Source organism: Simochromis diagramma, unplaced genomic scaffold (assembly GCF_900408965.1).
Source record: "Simochromis diagramma unplaced genomic scaffold, fSimDia1.1 OVJJ01000304.1, whole genome shotgun sequence".
NCBI classification, from domain to species: Eukaryota; Metazoa; Chordata; class Actinopteri; order Cichliformes; family Cichlidae; genus Simochromis; species Simochromis diagramma.
The window spans coordinates 12,764,208-12,787,420 of record NW_024387030.1 but is presented as its reverse complement, the minus strand read 5'-3'; the positions used below and the strand labels follow the sequence as shown (position 1 = coordinate 12,787,420).

The 23,213-nt window shown below is 41.8% G+C and overlaps 1 protein-coding gene and 1 non-coding gene across 2 annotated transcripts in view; both read right to left on the bottom strand.

Annotated features, from left to right (window-relative positions):
- Positions 1–87: 87 nt before the first annotated feature.
- The window catches only part of ltk (leukocyte receptor tyrosine kinase), a 64,544-nt gene continuing 41,418 nt past the window's right edge, over positions 88–23,213 (bottom strand). The window contains exons 12-29 of the mRNA XM_040041688.1: positions 22,836–23,010; positions 22,374–22,524; positions 22,045–22,173; positions 21,565–21,721; positions 18,157–18,342; positions 17,354–17,452; positions 12,560–12,724; positions 12,279–12,392; positions 8,824–9,010; positions 8,631–8,721; positions 8,175–8,239; positions 6,760–6,889; positions 6,571–6,668; positions 6,018–6,110; positions 5,701–5,802; positions 3,800–3,934; positions 3,487–3,577; positions 88–3,377 (exon numbers count right to left, since the gene is read on the bottom strand). Coding sequence (XP_039897622.1) covers positions 2,340–3,377; positions 3,487–3,577; positions 3,800–3,934; positions 5,701–5,802; positions 6,018–6,110; positions 6,571–6,668; positions 6,760–6,889; positions 8,175–8,239; positions 8,631–8,721; positions 8,824–9,010; positions 12,279–12,392; positions 12,560–12,724; positions 17,354–17,452; positions 18,157–18,342; positions 21,565–21,721; positions 22,045–22,173; positions 22,374–22,524; positions 22,836–23,010 — 3,206 coding nt within the window. The 3' untranslated portion in view covers positions 88–2,339. The remainder of the gene's footprint in view (positions 3,378–3,486; positions 3,578–3,799; positions 3,935–5,700; positions 5,803–6,017; positions 6,111–6,570; positions 6,669–6,759; positions 6,890–8,174; positions 8,240–8,630; positions 8,722–8,823; positions 9,011–12,278; positions 12,393–12,559; positions 12,725–17,353; positions 17,453–18,156; positions 18,343–21,564; positions 21,722–22,044; positions 22,174–22,373; positions 22,525–22,835; positions 23,011–23,213) is intronic.
- Positions 7,880–7,952, bottom strand: trnak-uuu. Its single transcript has one exon. It is a non-coding gene; the product is annotated as a tRNA-Lys (tRNA).

The window sequence follows — 23,213 nt, the reverse complement described above, 5'->3', positions numbered from 1 at the left end:
ATGTGTTACGCGTGTTAGTCTGGACAGAGTTGACGGCCTTTTGCAGGGATATAAATGTGTGTGACTGATCATACTCACACAAGTGAGGTTGATATATGTTGATTTATTTGGGGCACAGTTAGGTGAGATGAAAGTAAAGACGGTATATTGCATAGAATGTCTTTGCACTTTTGTTTGAGGCATCCTCAGCTACAAAAATACAGGAATAAAAACTGAAATGAGTGTGAAATAAAATCTACCGGGACATAAGAAATATAAACTATGAGTAAGATGAGGGTCTTTTTTTTTTTCTTCTTTAAGAAAATGAGAAAAAAACACAACCCACAGTAATCAGTATTGCTATATGGCACAAACGTTTTTTTTTTCTTAAAGAGATAAACAGCAGATAAAGACACAAATATCAGCAGGTCTGATCTTATAACACACAGTAAGCCTACAGAACTCTTACATAAATGTAACAACATATCAAAAAATATAATATTGCCATGTTTAGGCTCAAAATAATGTCACACACCAAGTACAACTATAAACTTGATTAAATAAGAATAACCTGAAAGCATAAATACAGCAACTTGTTTGGTATTTCAGAGTTGAATACCTCCCCCTGTTGAGTAAACGTAAGTACTACCAGCACTACATCTGTAGAGGCAGTGTAGCAGTACGTATCGAATGGCAGTGATCGATTACAGATTCATCATTAACATGACTGAATGCAAATGCAAAAACAAAACATCAACAACAAACAGCTACAAATGTAATGTTAGTCCAGTGTAAGCAAGTAGGAGCAAGTACAAAAATAGCTTTCCTGTTTTCTTAGCTGCAAGGTCGTCATCAAACTCGGACTCTTCAAACATCTCGAAAGCCAAGTAAATATTGGGACAAGGGGAACGAGACCTCATCCACAAAAATAAAACCCTCAAAGAAAGCAAATGTGTCTAATTTGGTGGGCCGGTTTCTTCAGAAGCTAACATCCATTATTCCAATCTGGAGCGGTGGTTCTCAGACTGTTTCTGGTACACTCAAGCTCACGACCCCCATCCCACAATTTTTAGCGCACTGTGAAAAAGATGCAATTCAACACGAAAGCATTAGCATACATAAAGTTATATTTACACCTCATTAGATTTAGATACACCTTACTAATGCAGGGGTAGACCCCATGTACCCTCAGAACTACCTCAGTTCTTCATAGTATAGATTCAACAAGGTGCTGGAAACATTCCTCAGAGATTTTGGTCCATACTGTCATGGCTGCATCACAAAGTTCCAACATCCAGGATGTGAATCCCTTTTTCCACCACATCCCAAAAGTTGCTCTATTGGATCAGAAGATGGGTACAGCGTGGTCATAAATCACCTTCCTTCCCCATTCTGATGCTTGCTTCAGCGGGTCGCCTTGACCATGCCTAAATGCCTAAATCAAGTTGCTGCCACCTGATTGGCTGATGAGATGTTTGCAATAGCAAGCAGCTCAACACTTTGTTGAGTGTACCCTGATTCCTAACACCACTCCTGCAGTGGCTCTTTGCTCCACTGGGTGGGGCCCCTCCCCAGTTTGAGAACCACTGATCCAGAGTCAAAAAGAGTTTAAACCCCTCCAAACTTTAAATTTATAGACCAGTATCCAGTTAGCTGAGAACAAGGCTGGAAACAGGCTCGTGCTTCACCTACCAAGTCAGAAAATACACGTTATTGCCAGAGGAAGTGTTTTCACATTGTATGGGATGAAACCAATTATATTAGAGTACCAACGAGTAGTATAAGGTCCTAAAGTGTATATAGAGCTGTGATTCTGCCCATCAGCATCAAAAGAGTGGAATTACTTTTCAAAAAATTTATACCTATGAAATTAAAACGTCTTGGAGATTCTCCTCCCAATGACTCAATATTCTTTTAGTCTTTTATGGTCATACACTAAATACTACAAATTCACATATACTGCCAGCAAAGCTTTCATGAATAAAATACAGCAAAAAGAAAAAATAACAGGTATAAAAGGAGGCCGTCAACAGCAGTACGTTTTGGCAGCCCTCACCCACAGTGTGGACACTGAGGAAGTGCAGGGCCGCGAGTCTCCCAGTGTTTCAGCATCAGTGTTCAGCTACTATGGTATCAGAAGCCTTTGACAGGGCTCCAGTGTTGGCTCTCTGTATTACAGAGTGTTTGCGTGGACGGGAATGTTCAGTTGTGTTTTCCAGCATTCTAGGAGCTGTAAGAATCAGACACTGTGGCACTTGACCATGAAGGAGCCTTCATGGTCATGCTTTTTATTCTAAAAATTCCAGAGCTAAAGTCTCAGTTTGTGAGAAACGGATTCAGGTGACATTTGAATCCTTTTCTTAGATAGGAGTAACACTGAGGTCTTCAGACAGAGAAAAGCCAGAGTCTCTGTCACGTGTGGGTTTCTCAGCTTTGGTGTGTCTCCTCACATCCTCATGCCCGTAGCTGGCATGGCGCTTCAGCAGCAGCAGCTTGGGCATGCAGGATGAGGGGGTATGGAGGCCTAATGCCAGTCCCAGGCTAGTCCCTGATGAGACACTGGTAGCAGAGCTGGTGTTTTTCACATCTTCTGGAGCTTTGGGCACAACCAACGGCAGGCTTTCTGCCTCATAGCTTTGCTCGTCGTAGGCATAGTTGACGTTGCCACATGGGAAACTCTGGAGCTTAGCAAGGTCCATAGATTTTGTGCCACCGCCTGCTGGGGTCTTATGGGAGGACGTGCTAGAGGCAGCCTGAGCCTGGCAAGAAGAAGATGAAGTCGAGGAAGTGCAGAGGCTTTTAGGGCTGAGGTAGGTGCTGCTGGTGCCGTCACTGCCAGCCTCGTGGGTTTCTGAAGCTGGGCTGTGGGTCTGCGTTTTGGAGGTGGAGCTCGAGAGTGGCATGGACTGGGTGTGAGTGAGCGCCTTCTTCCCCCTTAAGTTATCCAAGACCCAGGATCCATATGTGGGGTTCCAGAGGTTCTTAGTCTTGTTCTTCAGCCTCTGGTTCTCTGAGGAAGAGCTGTTTCTGGAGCAGGGTCGGTGATGAGGAGGCTCAGGGTGGAGCCAGTTGGAGACCGCTGACAAACCAGGGGCAGGAACGGGCTCAGCCCAGCATGGCTCCAAAACCTCGCGACATGATGTGACTTCATGGTGGACAGGTTGGGTCCTCTGCAGGAGCAGACGGGGCTTTGTAGGCTGCAGGGGAAGAGGGGTGGGACCCAGGCCCATGGCTGAGAAACCCAGCTGGGAGGGACAATCCTGGGAGGGAGGGTGTGAGACTAGAAGTGGAGTGAGGCAGGTAGATGTCGGGTCAGTAGGACGGATTACAGTGCCTCCGTCATCATCCGTGTTGGGGCCATATTCCACAGGTAGAGGCGTGTTGATCACATCTGGATCCTGAGAGAGAAAAAGAAGAGTGAGGATTAAATGATAATTAGAGAAAAACCATTTAAAAGACACAAAAAAGCAACCTTAGCAGTCTTAAATATCTAGAGAAGATGCATGCCTGAGTACAGTAGTTGATTCTCTCCAGGATAGTCGAGAAGTTGGGCCGATGCTCAGGACAGTGCTGCCAACACTGGGTCATGATCCGATAGCTAAACAGTAATCGACAGAAGCAGAGAAACAACCAGCAAATGAATAACTGTTGAAATTCTGAATTTCTCCTTAATTCCCGTTTATCACTCACTGAGTAGACAAAAGAAGCAGGTTTAATCAACATCACATCAAAGGTGGAAGATGAAGCAAACATTATTATGTCTTTAAAAAAATACCAAGAAAAAAAGCCCACAGAAACCGCAACTTGAGTCAGTACTCACACAGGCCCTGGGCAGGCTTTGGGAGGATCCATCCTGCCTCCGCTGGTGACAAACTCCAGGACCTCCTGGTTGGTTTTACAAGGATATGGCATGTAACCCAGCGAGAGGATCTCCCAGAGCAGAACTCCAAATGACCTGAAGAGGGAGACATCGATCAATAACTGAGTGGATGAAGTTGTCTTTGAGTGCTAAACTTATTCTACTGTAATGTTCCTCAGACAAGGAACAACAAATGCAAACAACACGAACAAACACAAAACCAACAATTTTTTTCCTGAATAGAAGCTGACAACATTCAGGGTGATTCTTTTGTTTCTTTTGACAAAATAAATGCTTGTAATTGCCCTTATCTTTCCCCTGCTGAATTAAGAGTGCAGCGAGTTTAAGTATTCGTGCAGAAATCTCCTTGTTTTTGTTTTTCTAGCTCTCTGTTTTCTCAGTTGTGTGCTTGTCATGACCCCCTGTGACCCAGATCTCAATCACTCTGCTTCCTGCTCCCGACTCTAACTGATAAGAGTCCCCAAGAGACCCTGAAAATGTTGTGTAACATCTTTTACACCTTGAAAACCATTTTCCAACACTGTTCAACACCTGGCAATGACCACGGAGGTGTTACCCAACCAGAACCAGGGGGGGGGGGTCTTGATTAATAGGAAAAGCTTTAAAATCTATGAAACACAACTAAAAGTTCAAAAATCAACGCACTGCTTCACATTTTCCAAAGCCATCCAGTGGGCCGGATTGGGGTCTTTGCTGTGCCAATTCAGGCCCCCCGGCCTTATGTTTGACACCCCTGGGGCAGTAGATCACTGGCGTTGAGTTTTCTTAACCAATAATAATAATAATAATGGATTGCATTTATATAGCGCTTTTCGGGACCCCTCAAAGCGCTTTACAATTCCACTATTCGTTCACTCTCACATTCATACATGACTGGAAAGCCGCAGCAGCTGCAACACTCGTGTGTTTTTTTTTGTTTTTTCCTTCATTTGTTCAGAGGAGATATCTTGCCGATGAATGATTCCCCGTCTAAACAGCTTTGAAGGGACGAACTGCGGTGCAACTGTAGCTGCCTCTGTGCACGTTTCCATCAACATGCTCGGATTTTAATAGACTGCTGGTCAAATCGATTATGCTGCGGTCTCTCCTCTATAAGGGTCTAACTGTCTGATCTGCAAACAACCCTCTCTTTCACTCTACCAAATAGAGGTTTTGAAATGGTTTGCCCCAAACTAAATATTTGACTTGCACTGTCACAGGAGAAGCGATTTGGACGCCGCTCCTCTACCATTACAGCCACTGCGCTTTCCTAACAACAATAGAGTGCTCTTTGTTTGGCTGGCTCAGTGTCTTGAATACAAATGCTGTCCTGGTTTTGAAAAGATGTTCACTTGATGTAGCGCACCCTAGCTTTGTCTACTAGGAGTAGACATGTTTGGTTTGTGGAAACCTCCCTGCAGGGCATCGTACTGACCACATATAGGCTTTTAATAAAATCGAATTCAGTTTCGCTGGCGAATACTTTTCATGCCTCGTGAGAATTTTTTTTTTCTGTTGTTGTTTTGTTTTGTTTTTTTGCATTTTGACACCGCTGCAAAGTAAAAATATTTCTTTCATTGCCAGCGTCTGTTTTCGATTACAATAAGTATACCATCTGGTATTAGTTGTTTTATTGTCCAGAAAAATGTTCAGACGTCTGAATAATCACTGTAGTGTTAGAACAGTTAGCATGACCGCATGATATTTCCAAAGACCTACAAATGTGTGGCACTTCTAAATGATATATATCCGAACATGGTGTCCCAGTGTTGAGACAAAAGCAAAGTGTATACAGTTCAAAATTAACAACAGCTGTCTTGTGATTTTCTTTGTCTACTGGTATTTAGTGGTAGACTTTATACCATGTGTCAGTTTTGCAGGTGAAGATCCCCTCCATGAAGGCCTCTGGTGGCATCCACTTAACTGGCAGCATGGCCCGGCCGCCCTTCCTGTAATAGCTGGCTCTGGAAAACAAAGAAAGAAAGGCAGGGTACATTTAGGCTGAGTTAAGAACAAATGGTAAATGCTAAAAGGCCACGAACTGAAATGTAAGTAAATTACGTGGCCCTGTGGAGGGAAATGAAAAATCTATTTAGCCACACTCCAATAACCACATCAATCCATCTTAAATTATGGGTGGATAGGGCGCCACTGCAGATTTAGAGTGGCGTATATGAACCTGTAAATATCTCGTGCCATGCCAAAGTCTCCAATCTTAGCCACTCTGTCCGACCCAGGGCAGGTAAGGAGGCAATTTCTGGCAGCGATGTCTCTGAAAAACACAAAATCCTTTACATGATTTATCTGTGCGATGACACCAAACAGAGAAGCTTGTTGTTACTTTGTCAAATTTGTTGCCGCAGAAAATGTTCAGAACTGTGGTTTGCAATGAAGAAACGAAGGCCTTTGAAAAACCTTCAAATGCACGACTGATCGTGCTTGCAAATGATTGTACACATTTTTCAAATTAAGAGAAGCAAATTGCTCAAAGACAAACTCAAACTGCAGTTAAAATGAAATAATAGTTGTTGATGTGTTTTTTGTCGCATTGCAAGAGGTTTCGTTTAAAGCAACATATGCAGCGATACAGAATGTCTAATGAATCATTTTTATGCAGATTTCACCACAGCGTAGCTCTGCTAACACATTTCCTTTTTGCCGTGGCTGAAAAACCGCTTTGAGTTTGCACTTTTATGAGCTCTAAGCTGCGAAAACTGGGTGCGAATCCGAACCTGTGTATGAAGTGGTTCTCCTCCAGATAGCGACATCCACAGGCGATATCTCTGGCCATGCGCAGCAGATCCCGCATGGTGAGAGACGAGGTCTGGCCCTGGACATAGCACAGATCAGTTTAGTGTGCGACGTAAACAAACAGAGATTGCAGGCACAAACACACATGTAAAGGTGTAGTACAGACGCACCGCTCGTGGCCTGTTTCTTCTCAAAAAGCTCTTCATGTCTCCTCCGGTCATCAGCTCCAGCAGGATGAAGCGCGGCAGGATGTTCAGACTCACACCAATGCAGCGCACGATGTTCTCATGGCTGAACTTGCTGCATGGACAGTTAACAACAGGGTGTTTTGTTTAGAAGGCTTAAGATGACTTTGACATCCTTAAATATACATTGATGGTAACAAGAAAGTACAATTGTAAGGTTTTAAGATTTAATAAATAATAAAAACAATCTGGTCCTCATGAGGTCTAAAAAATAATTTAAATACAACCTCAAAAACCATCAGAACAACACATGTTAATGCAGTCGTTATGTATTTAACAAAAACTAAGCCAGAATGAAGAAGCAGAGTGTGAAAAATCAAGCGCACCCCATGATTCGACTCTCCAATTGTTGTGGAGGAATTCTTTCCTTTACACTCTGGATGTCAAACTCGTTTACATCATACAGCGAAGGTATGGATGCACGCATTTGTACGTGTGGTAAAATTGCTGCTTATTTGTGTGTGGATTAGAGCATGTGCTTGTGACTCTTGTGACACATCTGTAAATCTTAGTTTAGCTATATAAAGGAGTTCACGGTCAACTCCTTTGAATGACCGCAAGGTGCCGAGGTCCTGTGACCTGCAAAACAAAACCTTTCCAAACCTTTCTTTAGTCTTAGTCTACAAAATGTAACTAAAGTGTAGCTCTTGGATTTTCTGCCGTTATTCTGAGCGCTGGAGGGTCTGAGCTTGGGTTGAATTTACTGGGATGTCCACTCCTGGGAAGATTGGCAGCAGTTTGCGACTTAATTTTTCACACGCGCTTCTGCATTTTGGCTTAAATTTTGTTAAATAAATAATCACACTGTGTCATATTGTCATATCTTGCCTCTTTTTTAGTGTTTATTTTTTTTTAAATCTCATTAATGATAAACTTATTATACAACCACAAAAAAGTCTCAATTTTCAATCAGCCAGAATACAAGTATTTAAAACTGTCACTTGCTGACTGAGGGATGGACCTGTAAATAGAGTAGACTTTAACAAAACCAGACGGGAAATCATAATACTTTATTAACACCTAAGGAAATTAGGTAAACTAAGCACGCCTGAACAGGGACTTGAACTGTGGACCCTCAGATTAAAAGTCTGATGCTCTACCGACTGAGCCACCCAGGCCCGAGCAACCACCGCTAGAAACCAATTAACGTCACACATTTTCCTGAGATCAAAATTTACCCCTGCAGACACGATTGTCTTTGAGGGACAATTATGTCATTCTTTTGATTTCTAATGAGTAAAGTTTCACATCTCCTAGTGTGTGAACACAAATATTTAGAAGCCACTTCTTGTGTGTGTGTGTAATGCACAAAGGAAGTGTATGGTTGCTGTCTCGTGCACCTCATAATCAGAGCCTCCATCAGGAAATCCATTTCATCCTGCTCGGAGCAGATTTCTGGTAGAGTCTGCAGAATAGAAAGAGAATTTGAGTGTGTGCTACTTTTAAGGGGAAATATAAATATTCAGACCTAATCAGCAGAGCATTGTAAGCAGGTAACCCCATGCGGTGCTCTCTCTGCTTTTTTGCTTTTCCCTTTTTAAACTGTGTGCCTTTTAAAGCATCTTATCCAGGGACGCTGAGCAAATCTGCATTCTTCTGTTTTAGTCATTTTGTGCTGCAGTCTTTGCACAACATAAGAAAAGCCAACAATCATTTTGTAAGTGAAAGCATCTCCATGACCTTTAGCTCTGAGAAGCAGAAGCACCACTTATGGGATTATAAGTACTGAACATACATGCGAGGTGTCATTGTTAAACATTTAAGTGCAAATATTTAAGAAAATATGAGTGGCTGACCTTTATGGCCACCTGCATAGCACTGCCATCACCACTCATCCCCAGAACTTGACCTTCATAGACTTCACCGAAGGCTCCGTGACCAAGGGCCCTAAAGAGGAGAGAAAACACAACGAATGAAACGAAGGCACACGTTTGGTGGAGAGCAGAAGCTTAAACTGGCACTCTAACATTGAGTCCGCTTGTGTCATACCTCAGTAGGGTGATGTTCTTGCGTGGCACTTCCTTCAGCTCACTGAACGAAGCGGCTTTGCCGGTGAAAAAGTAGTTTGGGTTGTAGTCCGTCATGATGGTGGAGGAACGGATTTTGCTCAGCTTATACTCGGGACTCTGAAGACGCCCCCTCACTGCATGCAGGTCGTTCTTTTTGCGGTACCACACTGCAGAAAAAGACGAGGCAGAGGGACGAACAAGCTTGTTATATTAAAGAGTCGACAAACCCTTGACAAAAATTATCAGCAAACTTTAATCAGGACCCTACAAGTGCATGTAAGTGGCAGAAGGATCTTCCTGACCATCTGTCTGAATGTAGGAGCGGCAACACAAGGAGGGATCAAGCCACATCTCAATAACTTTTTCAATCCTAAAACAACATTCTTAGTGGGAATAAAGCTATAAAAATATGGCAAAAAGGGCTTCATTTTTGTTCTTAAAGAATACTCCACCAATTCTGCATAGCACTTCTCCAACACTGGAGTTCTACCTCTTCAAACACCACCCTCAGTATGGATCTGTAATTCACACGTTATGTTATGTTAGTAGCAGTTATTGAAGCCTCAAGCAGAGACGATGAGCTGCCTTCAGAAGTCAAGTGAGCTGGCTTCTTTCTAAAGCCACTAACCTAACTGACATGCATGTGGGATGGCCTCTCCTTGGTTACTGCTCCTATACTGTCTGTGCCAGTGAGTTTGGACTCACCCGCCATGGAGGCAGCCCATGTCCCCGATGCAGGTTGGTAGTCTGCCAGGGAGGGGGGGCGTTGCGTGCAGGTAAGAGGTGCCGTCGAGCCATCGCCCGGTGCAGATGCTAGGGACTCAGGAGTTGGGATAAGGGGAGTTTTAAGGAGGAGAAGCAGGAGAAGGAGGAGGAGGAAGAGGTGGGGGTGAAGGACATGGGGCGCCCAGGGAACAGACTACCTCCCTGCATGGGGGAGAGCTCAGGTAAGGAGACACCATTAACCTGAAGCGTGTGTGTACGTTCATTGCCTTTTTATAAAAATTAAACACGCTCCAGTAAAAACACCCCATCCTCCCCAAATATGTATTTTTTTAAAGCAGATGTTATAAAAATGAATGTCATCAGCCTTTGTTTAGGAACTGATTTATTTAAGAGCAAGTGCACACATTTACACACAATGCAGTTAGTGTTCCATTTTGCATATAGTGGCCCAGTACGCACCACTAGTAGCACCGCCGTATCTGCAATTATCGTCTGTCAGATTACACTCTGATAAGCTGATTGCGGGGTTGTATTTATGTTTAATTACACCGAGCTCAAACTTTCTTAAGGAAGAACTTCACAGCAGAAATGCAGACTGCAGTCTTTTATCCTAAAAAGGACATTTATCTGATGAATAACTCGCCTCTTCCAGCTCTCACACGTCGCTTTTCACCAAGTCCGCCGCACTTTATCGACATATTCTCTCACTTCTGCTGACAGAAAACCAACCACATCCAACATAAATCGCCATCTTTTAATGGTCAGCCATTAGCACTTACTGATAACAAAAAAAATAGAAACACTCGACTCCATCAGAGCACTGTTTCACTGCACTGTGTGCGTTAAGGGTGTCATTTAAAATGGGAGGTTAAACGTTTCATGCTAAGCTATCATGAGATATAAGGGATTCAGAATAAAGCTTGTGGCGAAACGGAAATTTGAGGGGGGAGTGTGAAGGTGGAGGTCACCACATAAATTTTCAAATACCTTCTGCTTCAGGCTCGGCTGGAAAACGGACATTATTCTGCTCGGATTTCATTGCCAGGAGGTGAAATGTCCACATTACTCTTAAATCTGTAAGAGTTACTCCATATCGCTTTCCTTACAGGAGGTTTTTACATGCATTACTTCATTAAAAAGTCCCAACTGTTTGGTCATGCCTGGTTTTCTTGTCAGGCTGCTTTAAACCCCCGGGGAGCTGGGAGTGTAGCTGTTATTCTGCAGGAAGTCAGCGCAGCGCCGATTCCTCCAGAGGCTCTGACACAAAGTTTACTCTCATCAATTCGCGCTGTGGGAAAATAGCTGAGCTTTGCTTAATATTTGGCGCTTTCAGTGAGGTCATGAAAAGGACAACAGAGAGAGAGAGAAAGAGAACCTGCTATACACGCACACCTTCACAAAGCTCTTGTTAGAGGATTCCCTTCTCATAAAGTCTGCAGCACACAGTTGTCACAAAAGGTGACAAAGGTGCTCCGAGTGTTATTAGCTGTATAATCCCTCACTGTCCTACATTACTGGAAAATGACTCCACGTGTTGTTAAAACTGTATTTGTATAAAGTGTCTGGAGTTAATCAAACGAGATTTGGTATACAAAAGAAGGTACTTAACAGTATATTTTGCATAGCAGCCTTTGAGACCATGTTCATTGTCAAAATGTGGTTGTCTCAGAATCCCTCTCTTCTTTCTTGAGCTTCCTGTTTTAAGTGTGGTTGCTACAGAGTAGTTAAATTAAAGCTATACAAATGTAATGGTTAATTCCCTAATTACTCCTATTTTAGCATTTTACAGCCTGCCTGACCATCTGATTGTCTCAAACCCGCAGCCTACAAGAGAAACTCTGGTAACCTTGTCGCTCAGCAAACAAGCACCTACTTATTCTAATACTCCATATCATAGCACTTTGTGTGGATAGCATTTAACACTTTTAAAGAGGAACAATTTCTGCTCTATCCTCTTATCACGGAGTCGATGCCCGTGGGTTCAGCTCAACTCACGCTTGTCGCTGCGCGCTTCTCAAAATGACAAAAAAAGGCTAATCTCTTATCACAGTTCTTCATTTTCAAATACCGTTGTAATCTTCGTGTCTGTATAATCACTTCTGTGTTTGTTTTTTTGTTTTTTACAGACAATAAATTATAACAGCTGACATTTACCGCTACAGAAACCCACTCATACTGAAAGAAACTTAAATGTCAACTCTTTCTGCTTGTGCTTTTTTTTATAATCAGCAAATTTTTTTTTTAGAATGAATTCATGCAGCGAGACGCTTACAGCACGTCTCGAAAATGTTCATGCTTCCACGAGAGCAATCGTTCCACTGCAGGCACTGAATACAGCATATAAACAATACGGTATTTAACAGTCACCTCTTTATCGCCTCTCATCAGCAAAATAGTCTAGTTTCATCTATTTATACTGTATATACATACAGCCAGAGAAAAGAGAGCGTTACCTGGAATGAGTGCTTGTAATGAGTGTTCGTACTGTGCTCACTGTCAGCGTCTAATAATTCACAACCATATCTTTGCCATCGCTCCTTTAGTCATCTTCCGCACAGCCAGCGAAGGGCATTTAAATCAACATTTATCAAAGTTGTTTCTGTTTCTGTTGTTAGTAACATCTGGAAGCATGTGCGTGTCCCAGCTGTGCTCACAGCCGGTGGAAGGTGGAGGGCACAGACTGCGCACAGAACTGGAGGAGTCTCTTACTGAGGATGACGCCGGCGCAGACCAGCGCAAAGCCGCTGGCGACGGTGGAGACCACAACAGCCAGGATCAGGGATGTCGGCATCGGGACCGGTAGAGTCGGGCTTTGACGAGCCGCTGGAGGGGTGGAGCAGAGATTGTCAATTAGTGTTTGTTAGCTGCTTAGATGGGAAAGAATTGTGAGGGATTAAAAGTGTCATTAAAACTAACATTAAAACAAAACGTCTGACATATCATGGCTCACAAGTAAAAGCAAGACCGTTTGCTGGGTTTTACAGACATACTTGGAGGCCTAGAACATGTAACGTTGTCAGTGTCCAGGACTTCATCATCATCATCACAGAGGCAGAGGATGAGGTGAGTATCTGCTTCTCGTTTGCAGCTCTGCGTCTGACAGTGGCTGCAGTTCAGCTGCACCTTGATCTCACACTCACCGTGACTTTCCATTGCTAGAAAGAAGACAGGAAATAAACACAAACATCAAAAGGAAAATTATTTGTTAGAGAGTGAGGGGATGAAACCAACACACATTTAGCTCTGCAGCCTATTCATCTGTGCCATAGAGGGAAAAAGACATCTGTAGCACAGAGAAACAAGCTTTAGTATAGCAGGTTTTGGCTATAAAATGAAAGCCACACTGCTCCTTTGTTGCCCTGTAAATTCCAACTAGACCATCAAACTAAAAGGTAATCCTTAAACAAAAACTCCCACAAAACAGAGTACATAAAACGGTGTTTTTTTTTAAATGAAAGCACAATTATGACAAATTAAAGAATAAGTAGATGGAGATGATCCAGATAGTACTTTGATCTTTCCATGACACTATAAAATCAGACTTGTTATTGTCCTAACACATCACATGTCAAGAACATCTCGTGCTTGTGATCAAATAGCTTTTTAATACATTCATAACCCCCACCTCTCTCCCTTTCCAAAAGAAGTGGGACACTCTGTAAAATTCTGCAACTACACCAGTGGGTCTTCTTGGTTCCCAAGCTTTTACAGAGTGTTTAAAGAGTGTTAAATGATGAGATGATGCAACAAAGTGGTAAACGTGTTGCTGGCCTCAAATTCAAAATGAGCACATAAAATAAAAACAAAAGGAAGACAATTTCTCAACATCTGATGGGTTGCCTTGGTGAGTTATAGCCCATGGTCCTGGCTCTCCAACCAGTTATCTTGAGTTTGTGTTGGACTTATTATCCGTTTCTTTGGAACTAGAAGATTTTCATGTTCTAGTTCTTGATTAATGACTCTTGACTTTAGTATTCATTGGTGACCTTGAATTTTGTTATTTATATTTCTTCTTCTTGGTTCTTGTTCAATTATGTTAGTTCCCTTTTTGTGTCTGTCCTAGTCGTGTCTCTCTTTGGCCTGTCTCTGTGGTTGTCTGGTCGAGTTCCCGTAATCATCACTAATCTTTGTGTTTCGTCTTTTTGGGTCCCCATTGTGACATGGCTGGACGTCTGGTCCTTGTGTCAAGTTAACGTGTCTTAGTCTGGTTCTCAGTATGTGTGTTAGTTCCTATTTTATTTTGATAGTGGTGTTGTGTACGTCATGTACAGTTTTTCTTCCCCTGTCTTGTTAGATTCTGTTCAGCTGTGCTTCCAGGTGTGTCCACTCTCCTCTTGTGTCTATAACATCTGCATCTCCCTCTGTTCTTTGTTGTGCTCTCCCTCTTAGTGTGTGAGTTTCTGTTGGTCTCATTTGCCTCTTGTTAGTTTATGCTTATCCTGCTCTGTTTTTCTTTCTGTTTACCTTGCCTGTTATCAGCTAAATAAAACGGATTTTGAGTTTATTTCTGTCTGTTGAACCCTGCGTTCAGTCCACTCTCTGCCTCCTTTTACAGAAAATGATTGTAATACATTCAGGTTTTCTGTTTTGTTTTAAACACATATTTTTACATTATCAGTGCATGTGTACACTACACCATCTACATATATGGTGGATATGAAAATGACATGATGTTACACATCTGAAAATCTGATGAAAATCTCCTGGTAAACAGGTGCTAAGGCTGCCTACAAAAGTCAGACAAACGTTGGTAAAAGTGTGTCCCACTGCTGCTGAAGTGTGTTGCTGGCATTAATATGTTATATTAAGTTAAATATTATATATATATATAATTTGAAACTAATAAAGGATTTTAATTATTGGAAAACAATTACTGCAAATTTATGCATACAGTACAGCAGAGCTGCATTTTTTAATGTTCTTTCTATAATTAGTTTAATTGATAAACTATATTGTGACGTAGGAAGAGCCTCGCTGTTTTAATGATGCAGTTTTCTAACAGGAAGAAGAATAGGGCTTCTCCACGTGTCCTCGATTTATTAAACTCATCCTTCAATTAAAGCGAGAGATCATTTAACTACATCACAGAGAAAAATGCATTTGCCTTGAAATTTAATTATTATAATAATGTCTCGCTCTCTCTCTTTTTCCCCCCTGATCATGCTTTGAATGTGTTTCATGTTGCAGACCCCGACATTGTGTTTTAAAGTGGCATAGCACACTGCATAAACAACAAAGTCTTTCACATGAGAATGGAGGCCTGTCTGTTGGCGCCGAAGGCAACAGGCTGCATGACGCTGTGAATTAGCCACTTTCCTCTTCCTCCCACTGAATAATGAGAATCAGATGGGCTGTTAGTTTCAATAAAAATAGGAAAAAAATAAGCCCATATATTCATGAGAATATACTCCTAAATGTTCATACAAACAGATAGAAAAGCAATTAACACACAAACACATATCCTTGCACACCTTTCTGAGGACTTGTCCTTGATATAGTGCATTCCCTAGTTAATCCCCTAGTCTAAACTAAACCATCTCATCACAACTGATTGCCCAACCCTAACCCAAACAGCCACTTCTGCTTGTGGGATCCAGCATTTTTGGTCCTCACAAAGCTGCTGAACCCTGCATGTACTGTGGTCTCCTGGATTTGTGACCCCACAAATATAGTTCAAAGCAAACTTAGACAAAAGCACACCGAGAGACATTGACTGGTTTAGCTGTTAGAAGTATTACATGAACCTGAGGATTCGTCATTTGAGATTCACATTGCTGTCACAAAAACACAATGCATGGTGCTATCTTAGACCTACACATACTGAGCCTGCAGTTTGTAGCCTTATTTATGGCATTAAACATTAATCACGCAATAATCAGGCAATGACCTCTGTTCTATGGGCTCAAATTGCGGTCATAAATATTTTGTACTTGTAAATCAGGTTTGTACGGAGCCCCGCAGGGGACATGGGAGAAAAAAAAATTAAGACGGACTTTTGCGAGATCTCGCAAACCTTTTGTGAGATCCCAAGTTTGTTTTGCGAGATCTCGCAAAAGTTGAATTCCAACAATGGCGGCAGCTACTTAGTTGTAATATTACTCTTTCTGGGTCACAAAATACACTTTTAAGATATTTTGAGGCGTGAATGTAGTTGTGTAAACGTCAGATATCTGCTCGGTTTACAAGACATCACATATTTGCAAAAGTGCTCCGACGTTTTCGGAGATGTATGAAACTTTTGCGAGATTTCGCAAAAGTTTTGCGAGATCCCGAGTTTGTTTTGCAAGAAGCTAGGTCCCCTAACTTTCAGCAGATGTTGAAATGATAAAGTTGTGGTATGTCAGTGGTTAGAAATACCAATATTACTTTAGGATTAGTTTAACACAAAGTCAGGGCTGACCCGGAACCATTGCTGTGAGTCACAGTGCGCAGCATGAAGGTCCTTTCACATCGGAGGCAGCATGTGCTGCTAATGCTAACTGCTAACTAAAAGCAAAGGATCCAGAATTTGTTGCGCTGGCTGTTGAGCTCTGTGGGTTTTTGCAGCAGCTCTACCTGTACTAGATGCACCTGCTCCTTGTCATTTCTATCTCTGACTTTGTCCTCTACAAGAGTTTCTGGTTTTTTTTGCTGGTTCTTCAAATGTTCAATAAAAACATGTATGATAATTCATAACGAAGAAAGCTTTGTAAGTATCCCCACTAGTGAAGACTGTCATTTCCACAACACTGCCCCCCCCTCCCGCTCACGGAGGTTCGCAGCGCTGTTGAAAAGGTTCAGGAGGTCCCTGTATTAAGCACGTAAACCTGTGACACAAAAATCACCAAACTCAGACCACCACAGACTGTTTTCCTTCGTGGTGATGAAGGAAAACGCTGGGCTGGCATGAAAAAGGGCATTTATTCCCTTCAAGAACCTGCAGTACAAAAAAGCCGCCCCGCCAACAGCCAAACCCATCTGTTCTCTGATTGGATAGTTAAATTTGTGATTGACATGACATTGGCCAATCAGATGAAAGGAAGAAAAATAGGGTCAAAATTCGTACTTGAAACTTGAGTGCAGACTTTCTCACGTATTTTTGGCTAAGTCCACACACAAATCTTTTTTACAAACACACAAATTCTTTTTACACATACAAATCCTGATTTACACGTACAAAATATTTATGACCACAATTTGAACCCACACTGTTCGCTGATGACATTTTTGGTAAATATCTGAGCGCACGCAGAGATTTTCATTACAGAGTTGTGTCTGTTTTTAATACAGTGTCGCCCGGGGGCCGAGCGAGCACAGCGAGTCGGTGTTGGTTTGGCCTTACATACGGTAGATATTATTAAACCGTTTAACGATGAACTCATGAGAGCGGGAATTTCCTGTTACTAGCAAACTTTTACTTTAGCTCTGCTGTTTTCCATTCTACTTTGCTGGAGTCTTCCTCTTAACTCTAGCATGATCACACAATTTTAAACCTATGCCAAGGTGCTACATGCTTTCAGCTGCATCTCATTGGCTTTATTAGCTGATAAAGTATGAAGCACTTGGTCTTTCTTGCTTTACTCTATTTAGTACTTGAATAAGCACTCAAATCTGATCTTGTACAAAGACTTGTACAAAACGTTTTAGCGAATCATCCAGTTATAACCTTCTGAAAAATATTCAGTAGCATCTCAAGGTTTCCATCTGGGAATGGTATTTGCTCTTTTGCGTCCTGTATCCTCCGCTAATCTCTTAAAACCTCTCGTTATAAAGATGCAGGAGTAGGGTGCCACGCTCAGTCTCACCTGCCAGAGGCTGCAGAAAAATCTCTCCCATCGGGTGAATAAATGAAATCCCATTCTGACCATCAGCTGTGATGTCATCTGTCAATGCAGCATCGCCTCCTGTCAAAAGCAAACCAACAAAAATAATAGTTATAACTTTAACTCTTGTCTAAACGACAGTTTTCTTTTGATGTAAAATATGATTATCAAGGCAAAAAAATACCTTAATCCTAACTCAAATCTAGTTCTTAACACTGCTTGCAGCAGTGGAAATTGTACATGAATGTTACACTAAAAATGAAGAACAGATTGCTGGCACAGAAGTAATGAATCAAGCTGAGCAGTATTTTCAGCAGACCGCAGTCAAAATAACCCACAATCAGCTGATACTCCTCGATGCATTCAGTCATCGAACCTCTTTGTGAGGTTTGATGACTGAATGCATTTGCTTTAGCCTTCCAACAGTTTTTACTCTCTTGCATGTCCCTCTGAAACCCTGTCAGCTCTGAGTTATAAATGTTAATCTGCAGAGTAGAGTACTATACAAAGGACAATGAAGATGAGCTGCCAGGAAGAAGAGGAGAGAAGAAGAAGTCCATAGAGTAGATTCATGGATGTAGCGAAGGAGCACATGCAGAGGGTTGGTGCGAGAGAGAACAAAGCTAAGGGGACAAAGTGAGATAGATGCAACAAGTCCTTTGTGGTGACCACTAAATGGAGTCTGAAGAAGAAAAAGAAGTACAGGAGTAGGGTAGTAGTGCCAAGTAGCTGACTAAAAATTTAGTCTGGGTTGAAATAACAATATGATGACAAAATACGGTTACCTCTGTATCCTCCTCCACCTCCTCCAGCTGTGCACGCACCGCCTCCTCCTCCAAACCCTCCGAAGGTCGACCAGCTGAGCTTAGACAGCGCCAGGGGGCATGAAGATCCCCCCTCGGCACCTTCCACCAGGGATCTGCCAGCCATCAGGTGAGAACTTGAACTATCTTTCCAGCTGCCACCTCCACCTTTAAGGGAAACAAAACAAAGTCATTCACTGTTACAAGAGCTACTTTGGGAGCATTGCACAAGGTTGTAAAACACGGTTTGTGTGTTTGATGTTTGCTGCAGTGAAAAAACTGACCGACTGAGAACAACGAAAAAATGAGTTGCCATTAAAAATTAGTTTAATAAGGGTTCATAAAATAACCTGAAGGCTTACACTGTTGCTGTAATGTGAGCGAGCCAGCTTTGATTTTAAAAGGGTACTCGGGAGATTTCGAAATTATACGCAGGCCAAAGTATCCTGACTTTTAGGCCCCGGTGTGGATCAAGATCCAAAAACAGGCTTTCTGTCATAACTTTGCATTTACCAAACCCAAATCAGGTTGTATGGCTGATCTCTTTTAGGCAGCTTTTTCAGACTTGACAAGGGTCTCTAAAGAGTAACTATTTTCACACTTCATGACTACTAAATGAATGTTTTTATGTTCTGCTCGGGTTACACTGAGATTCTTTGCAGTCTGGATATAAGCACAGACACAGTCATCAGTGAGGTTTTATGGAGTATCTACAGCCACCAATGTGTGTAGTGTCTGTTGTGAGCTTGTCTCCGCTGTCACAAATTAGTGCCTACTTTCGACTGGTGATTCAGCATATCGAGTCAGCGGTGGAGGCAATCAGTGAGAGAGCTGTCTGTCTGTTAAGCCAGAAGGCACACTTTAAAGACAAATAAGTTCAGTCTTGTTTAGACTATAATTGAGAAGGTCAGAGCACATCCACTCGGATGTGGAGCGTATCAAATATAGAAATGAGGGAGAAGTTTTAGCACAGGGCTTTTGATTTTTCAGGCTGTTTTTTGTTCTGTTGTTGTGTTTCTTTGTTTCCATTCGCAGGCAGCTGGTGGGTGGACAAAGGGTCAAGAGTAAAGCGTCAGCTATTCGGTCGCCATAAAAAATGTTAAAACTGAAAGGAGACTTTCCGCCCATCCACTTATACAGCAACAATGTAGCTATACTGCAGCTTTGTTTTGGGTATGAATTTAACCTTTGACTGCACCAAAGTGAACTGATGAATACAGAGACGCCTCGCAATGAATAAAAAGAGTTAACGGGTTCAACCATCAGTCGATCAACAGCTCTAATCTACAATGACGGGCAGATATAAGCAGGTTTCATACAAACAACATATCAAAGGAAGACAAGCTTCAATGAAAGATGTTCCTCTGCCCTTCAGAGGTCTTTGATCAGTGATAATATACTGTATATATACGGCTTGTCTCATGTGGTGGCACTTTAAACATCAGCACACATGCAAACGCGCGTAAACAGAAAGACCTCGTCTGCTCAGTACTTCGAGCTGCAAACTTGCCCTGACACGCAGATTTTTATCTAAACAGTCTCTCAGAGGTTTCAATAAGATGAGTTGATAAACGGTTCTCGTTGAGTCTCGGCTGGTCAGAAGGGATTTACTGAGAATGTTCCAGCGAAAGAAGTGAATTCCAGATACATCCCATTATCCACAGGCCAAACACATGCATGCCAACCTGCGCCACCCTGTGTGTGTGAGAATACAGAACAAATAAATCCTCTCATATCTCCGGCTACCTTTTGGACAAATGAAATGCGTGCTTCGGTATCAGACGACACTGAATTCAGTCAGAACAACGTCTTCTCATCCAAAGTTTACAGCACGTCCTTTATAAGAAAATGAAACTTTTCTTTGAACATAAAGTGTAGAGGGTAATTTGTAACCAAAAAGGAAAAAATACCCACAATTGCAGCTTTTAAAGTTAGGGAAGAAAGTATCTGGACAATGAAACAATTTTTGTAATTTTGCTTTTGTACACCTCCACAGTGGATTCTGAATCAAACAATCAAGATGTAATTGAAGTGGAGACTTTCAGCTTTAAATGAAGGGGTTTAACAAAAGTGCCGCATTGACTAGGAAAACATAAAAGGACAAACTAAGACAAGTTTACTTATGAGGACTGTTTTCAATACTTGGATGAAGTTCCTTTCCTTTTGCACACTTACAAAAGAAGTGTCATTGCCCCAGAAATCTATGGATCCAACTTTATATTAAATTTCATATGCTGCTTTCTGTAATACATTTTTGTGTGTGCTGCTGAGTAAAAAAAAACCTGTTATGCAACAACCAATAGCATTCCATCTAACTAATTCTATTGAATCTAGTTTTTAATAGGGAAAAATACCAGGAACACTGATTCTGGAAAGCTGTTTCATTCTTTTACATAATTGAATAGAATATTTAATACTGTGGGCACAATAACAGTAACTTCATTTTCCTCAGTTATGCAAGGGTGGACGGAGTCATCTTAAAGTCAGACATCTCAAGATTTGAACACATCAAAGTGAAGTTATTTAGTGATGAGTGACCTTTGTGGCCTGTATTGAACAAAGACTCACCCCTTATTAATTTCATTTTTGCTAGGAAAATAACAAAATATTTGTAGTTGTTCATTGGAAACACATTATAGAGCAAATAGTTCAATTATAATGAGTTTGAAGGCAAATGTTTGGTACGACCACCTTTATTCGTTGACACAGAACTCTTTCGGGCTGCTTTCTTGTAATTTCCCTGGGCTCCTTGAAGGACATTCAAAGCTCTTCTTTGGATGTTGGATGCTTTTTGTTGCATTCACTGTCAAGATGAGCCCACACTGCTTCAATAATGTTGAGGTCTCAGCTCTGGGGGGACGAATCCATCACTTATAGTTATCGATTGTGCGTTTTTCTACCTCCATATGCTTTTACTGAATTTGCAGGGTTTTTGGGATCAATGTCATGTTAAAAAATGAAGCCACTGCCAATCAGATGCTTTCCAGATGGTATTGGATGATCAAGATGTGATGGTACTTTCCAATGTTTCTAATTCCGCCAAAACCTCCACTGTGTTTCACAGATGGCTGTAGAAAGTTAATGTTGTACCTCACTCAATGGTTCGAGCCAAAAATGTAAAATTCGGATTCATTATTCCATTTGACGTTTTGCCATTGACTTTCAGTCCAGTTCTTGTATAATGTCGCATACCTCAGCTGTTTCTCCGTCTTTCCCTTCCTTAAGAATGGCTTCTTGATAGCCACCCTTCCACTGAGACCATTTCTGATGAGCCTTCAGTGAACGGTAGATGACTCAACAGAGGGGTACTTTTGGCATTTTTTATACATTAAACTAAAATAGCAGTTTTTGCAACAGGACGCTAGCAACAAAGAGCTTATATTACACTACCTGCTGCACCAGTTTGGCCATTGCTACTGGGAGCTTCGGTGCTGTTTTCATACTGCTCCAGTGGTATGTTGTCCAGACTGGACTCAGGGTCCTCCAGGTAGGCATTTCCTCCTCCACCAGCTGCGATCAGCAAGGGAACCAGCTCTCCATCCTCCTTCTGAAAAGACCACGCACGAGTAAATCTTTCAATTTAATTTATTTAAATGATGATGAACACTTTATATAAGCTACACAACAACTTTAGAAGTCCCAATGGTACAATAGATAAGAGCGATCATAAAAAAGTGAACCTCGTGCTAAAGTTCCATGCTGCATGCAGATATAATCGATCTATATTTAAATCTATGGATTAAAGAATGAAACACTGCTGAATCATTTCAAATGCTTATGTGCCACAGTGCTGTATCTTAACAATGCTATGCACACAAACCCAGAGAAAATGCACACAGTTCTGAAACAACTCAAAGTGTCTTCTGCTACCTTAAAAACGTACGTTGCTCCCCCTCCTCCGCCTCCTCCTCCAGCCCACTCTACACCAGCCTGCAGCTTGAGGTTGTCTTCAATCACAGATGACTCTCCGAGGCAGATCTTTTGGGTGTGAGGATTTCTCTAAAACATGTGGAAGATGGAAAATCAAGCTCCACAAGATTTAAAAAAAAAAGAAAAAGAAAAGTTGCAGAAACATGAACTTGGCATTAACAAAGGAAAATCAGAATTTGGGACGCCGTCTCGTCTCTCCTCTCTAAGACATCCCACTCATCCCACATCAACAAATCCTTCCAGCCTGTTCTCACCCTCACTATACTCACCCCTGGGCATGCGTCTTCTCCCTGGTGTCCCACCAAGATGTAAAGCATATCTCCTTTTTCCAGAGGAAAGATGGCAGAAATAAAGACCCCATGGTTGCGTTTGTTGTGGTTTTTGGCTCCTTTTCCTCCTGCAGCCCCATAAGCAGAGATCCTGAGGGGGGATCATTGCAACAGAAGGAGATTTAATCCTTGGTCTTAAATGAAGTGCTTTTAGGCTTAGCCACGCACTGTATACCGTAATGGATTGCAAATACCTCATTACACTGAGCAAACGGCTGCAGATGTCTGTTGTAAAATGTGGATTATGAAATAGTTACCAGTGATCCTAATAAGATTCCTTATTACAAACTCACATCATGTTAATGTGGCTAGGAATTACATGTGTGTTTAATTTAACTACCAAAGTCCACTGTTTACAAAAACCGGTACATGTTCCCTGGCTCGGTATCACCGACCACTTACAGGTATCTGTTAGTAGCAGGCACCTTCCACATCTGAATTCCTTTCAAGTGTCCCTCCTTCCCCACAGTAACGTTGATATTTTTGTTCCTGTAAGTGCTGTCACACTGGGCTTGGGTTGGGCCCTGTGGTCCACTGGCACCGCATGATGTAAACCACCAAGTCATCAGAGAAACCTCTACAAAAGGCAATAGAGGGGGAAAAAATACTGCTTTTAGTTGTTTAATAAGCTGCAAAAACTACAACCATTTTCACATTGTTATATGGAGGGGGGGAAAGTACCAAAAGCATGAAAATCAGTAAACAGCTGAGATAAGATACACAGTAAAGAACAGATGCATACATATGGCACATCTATAAGAGTCACAGGTAATTGCATTA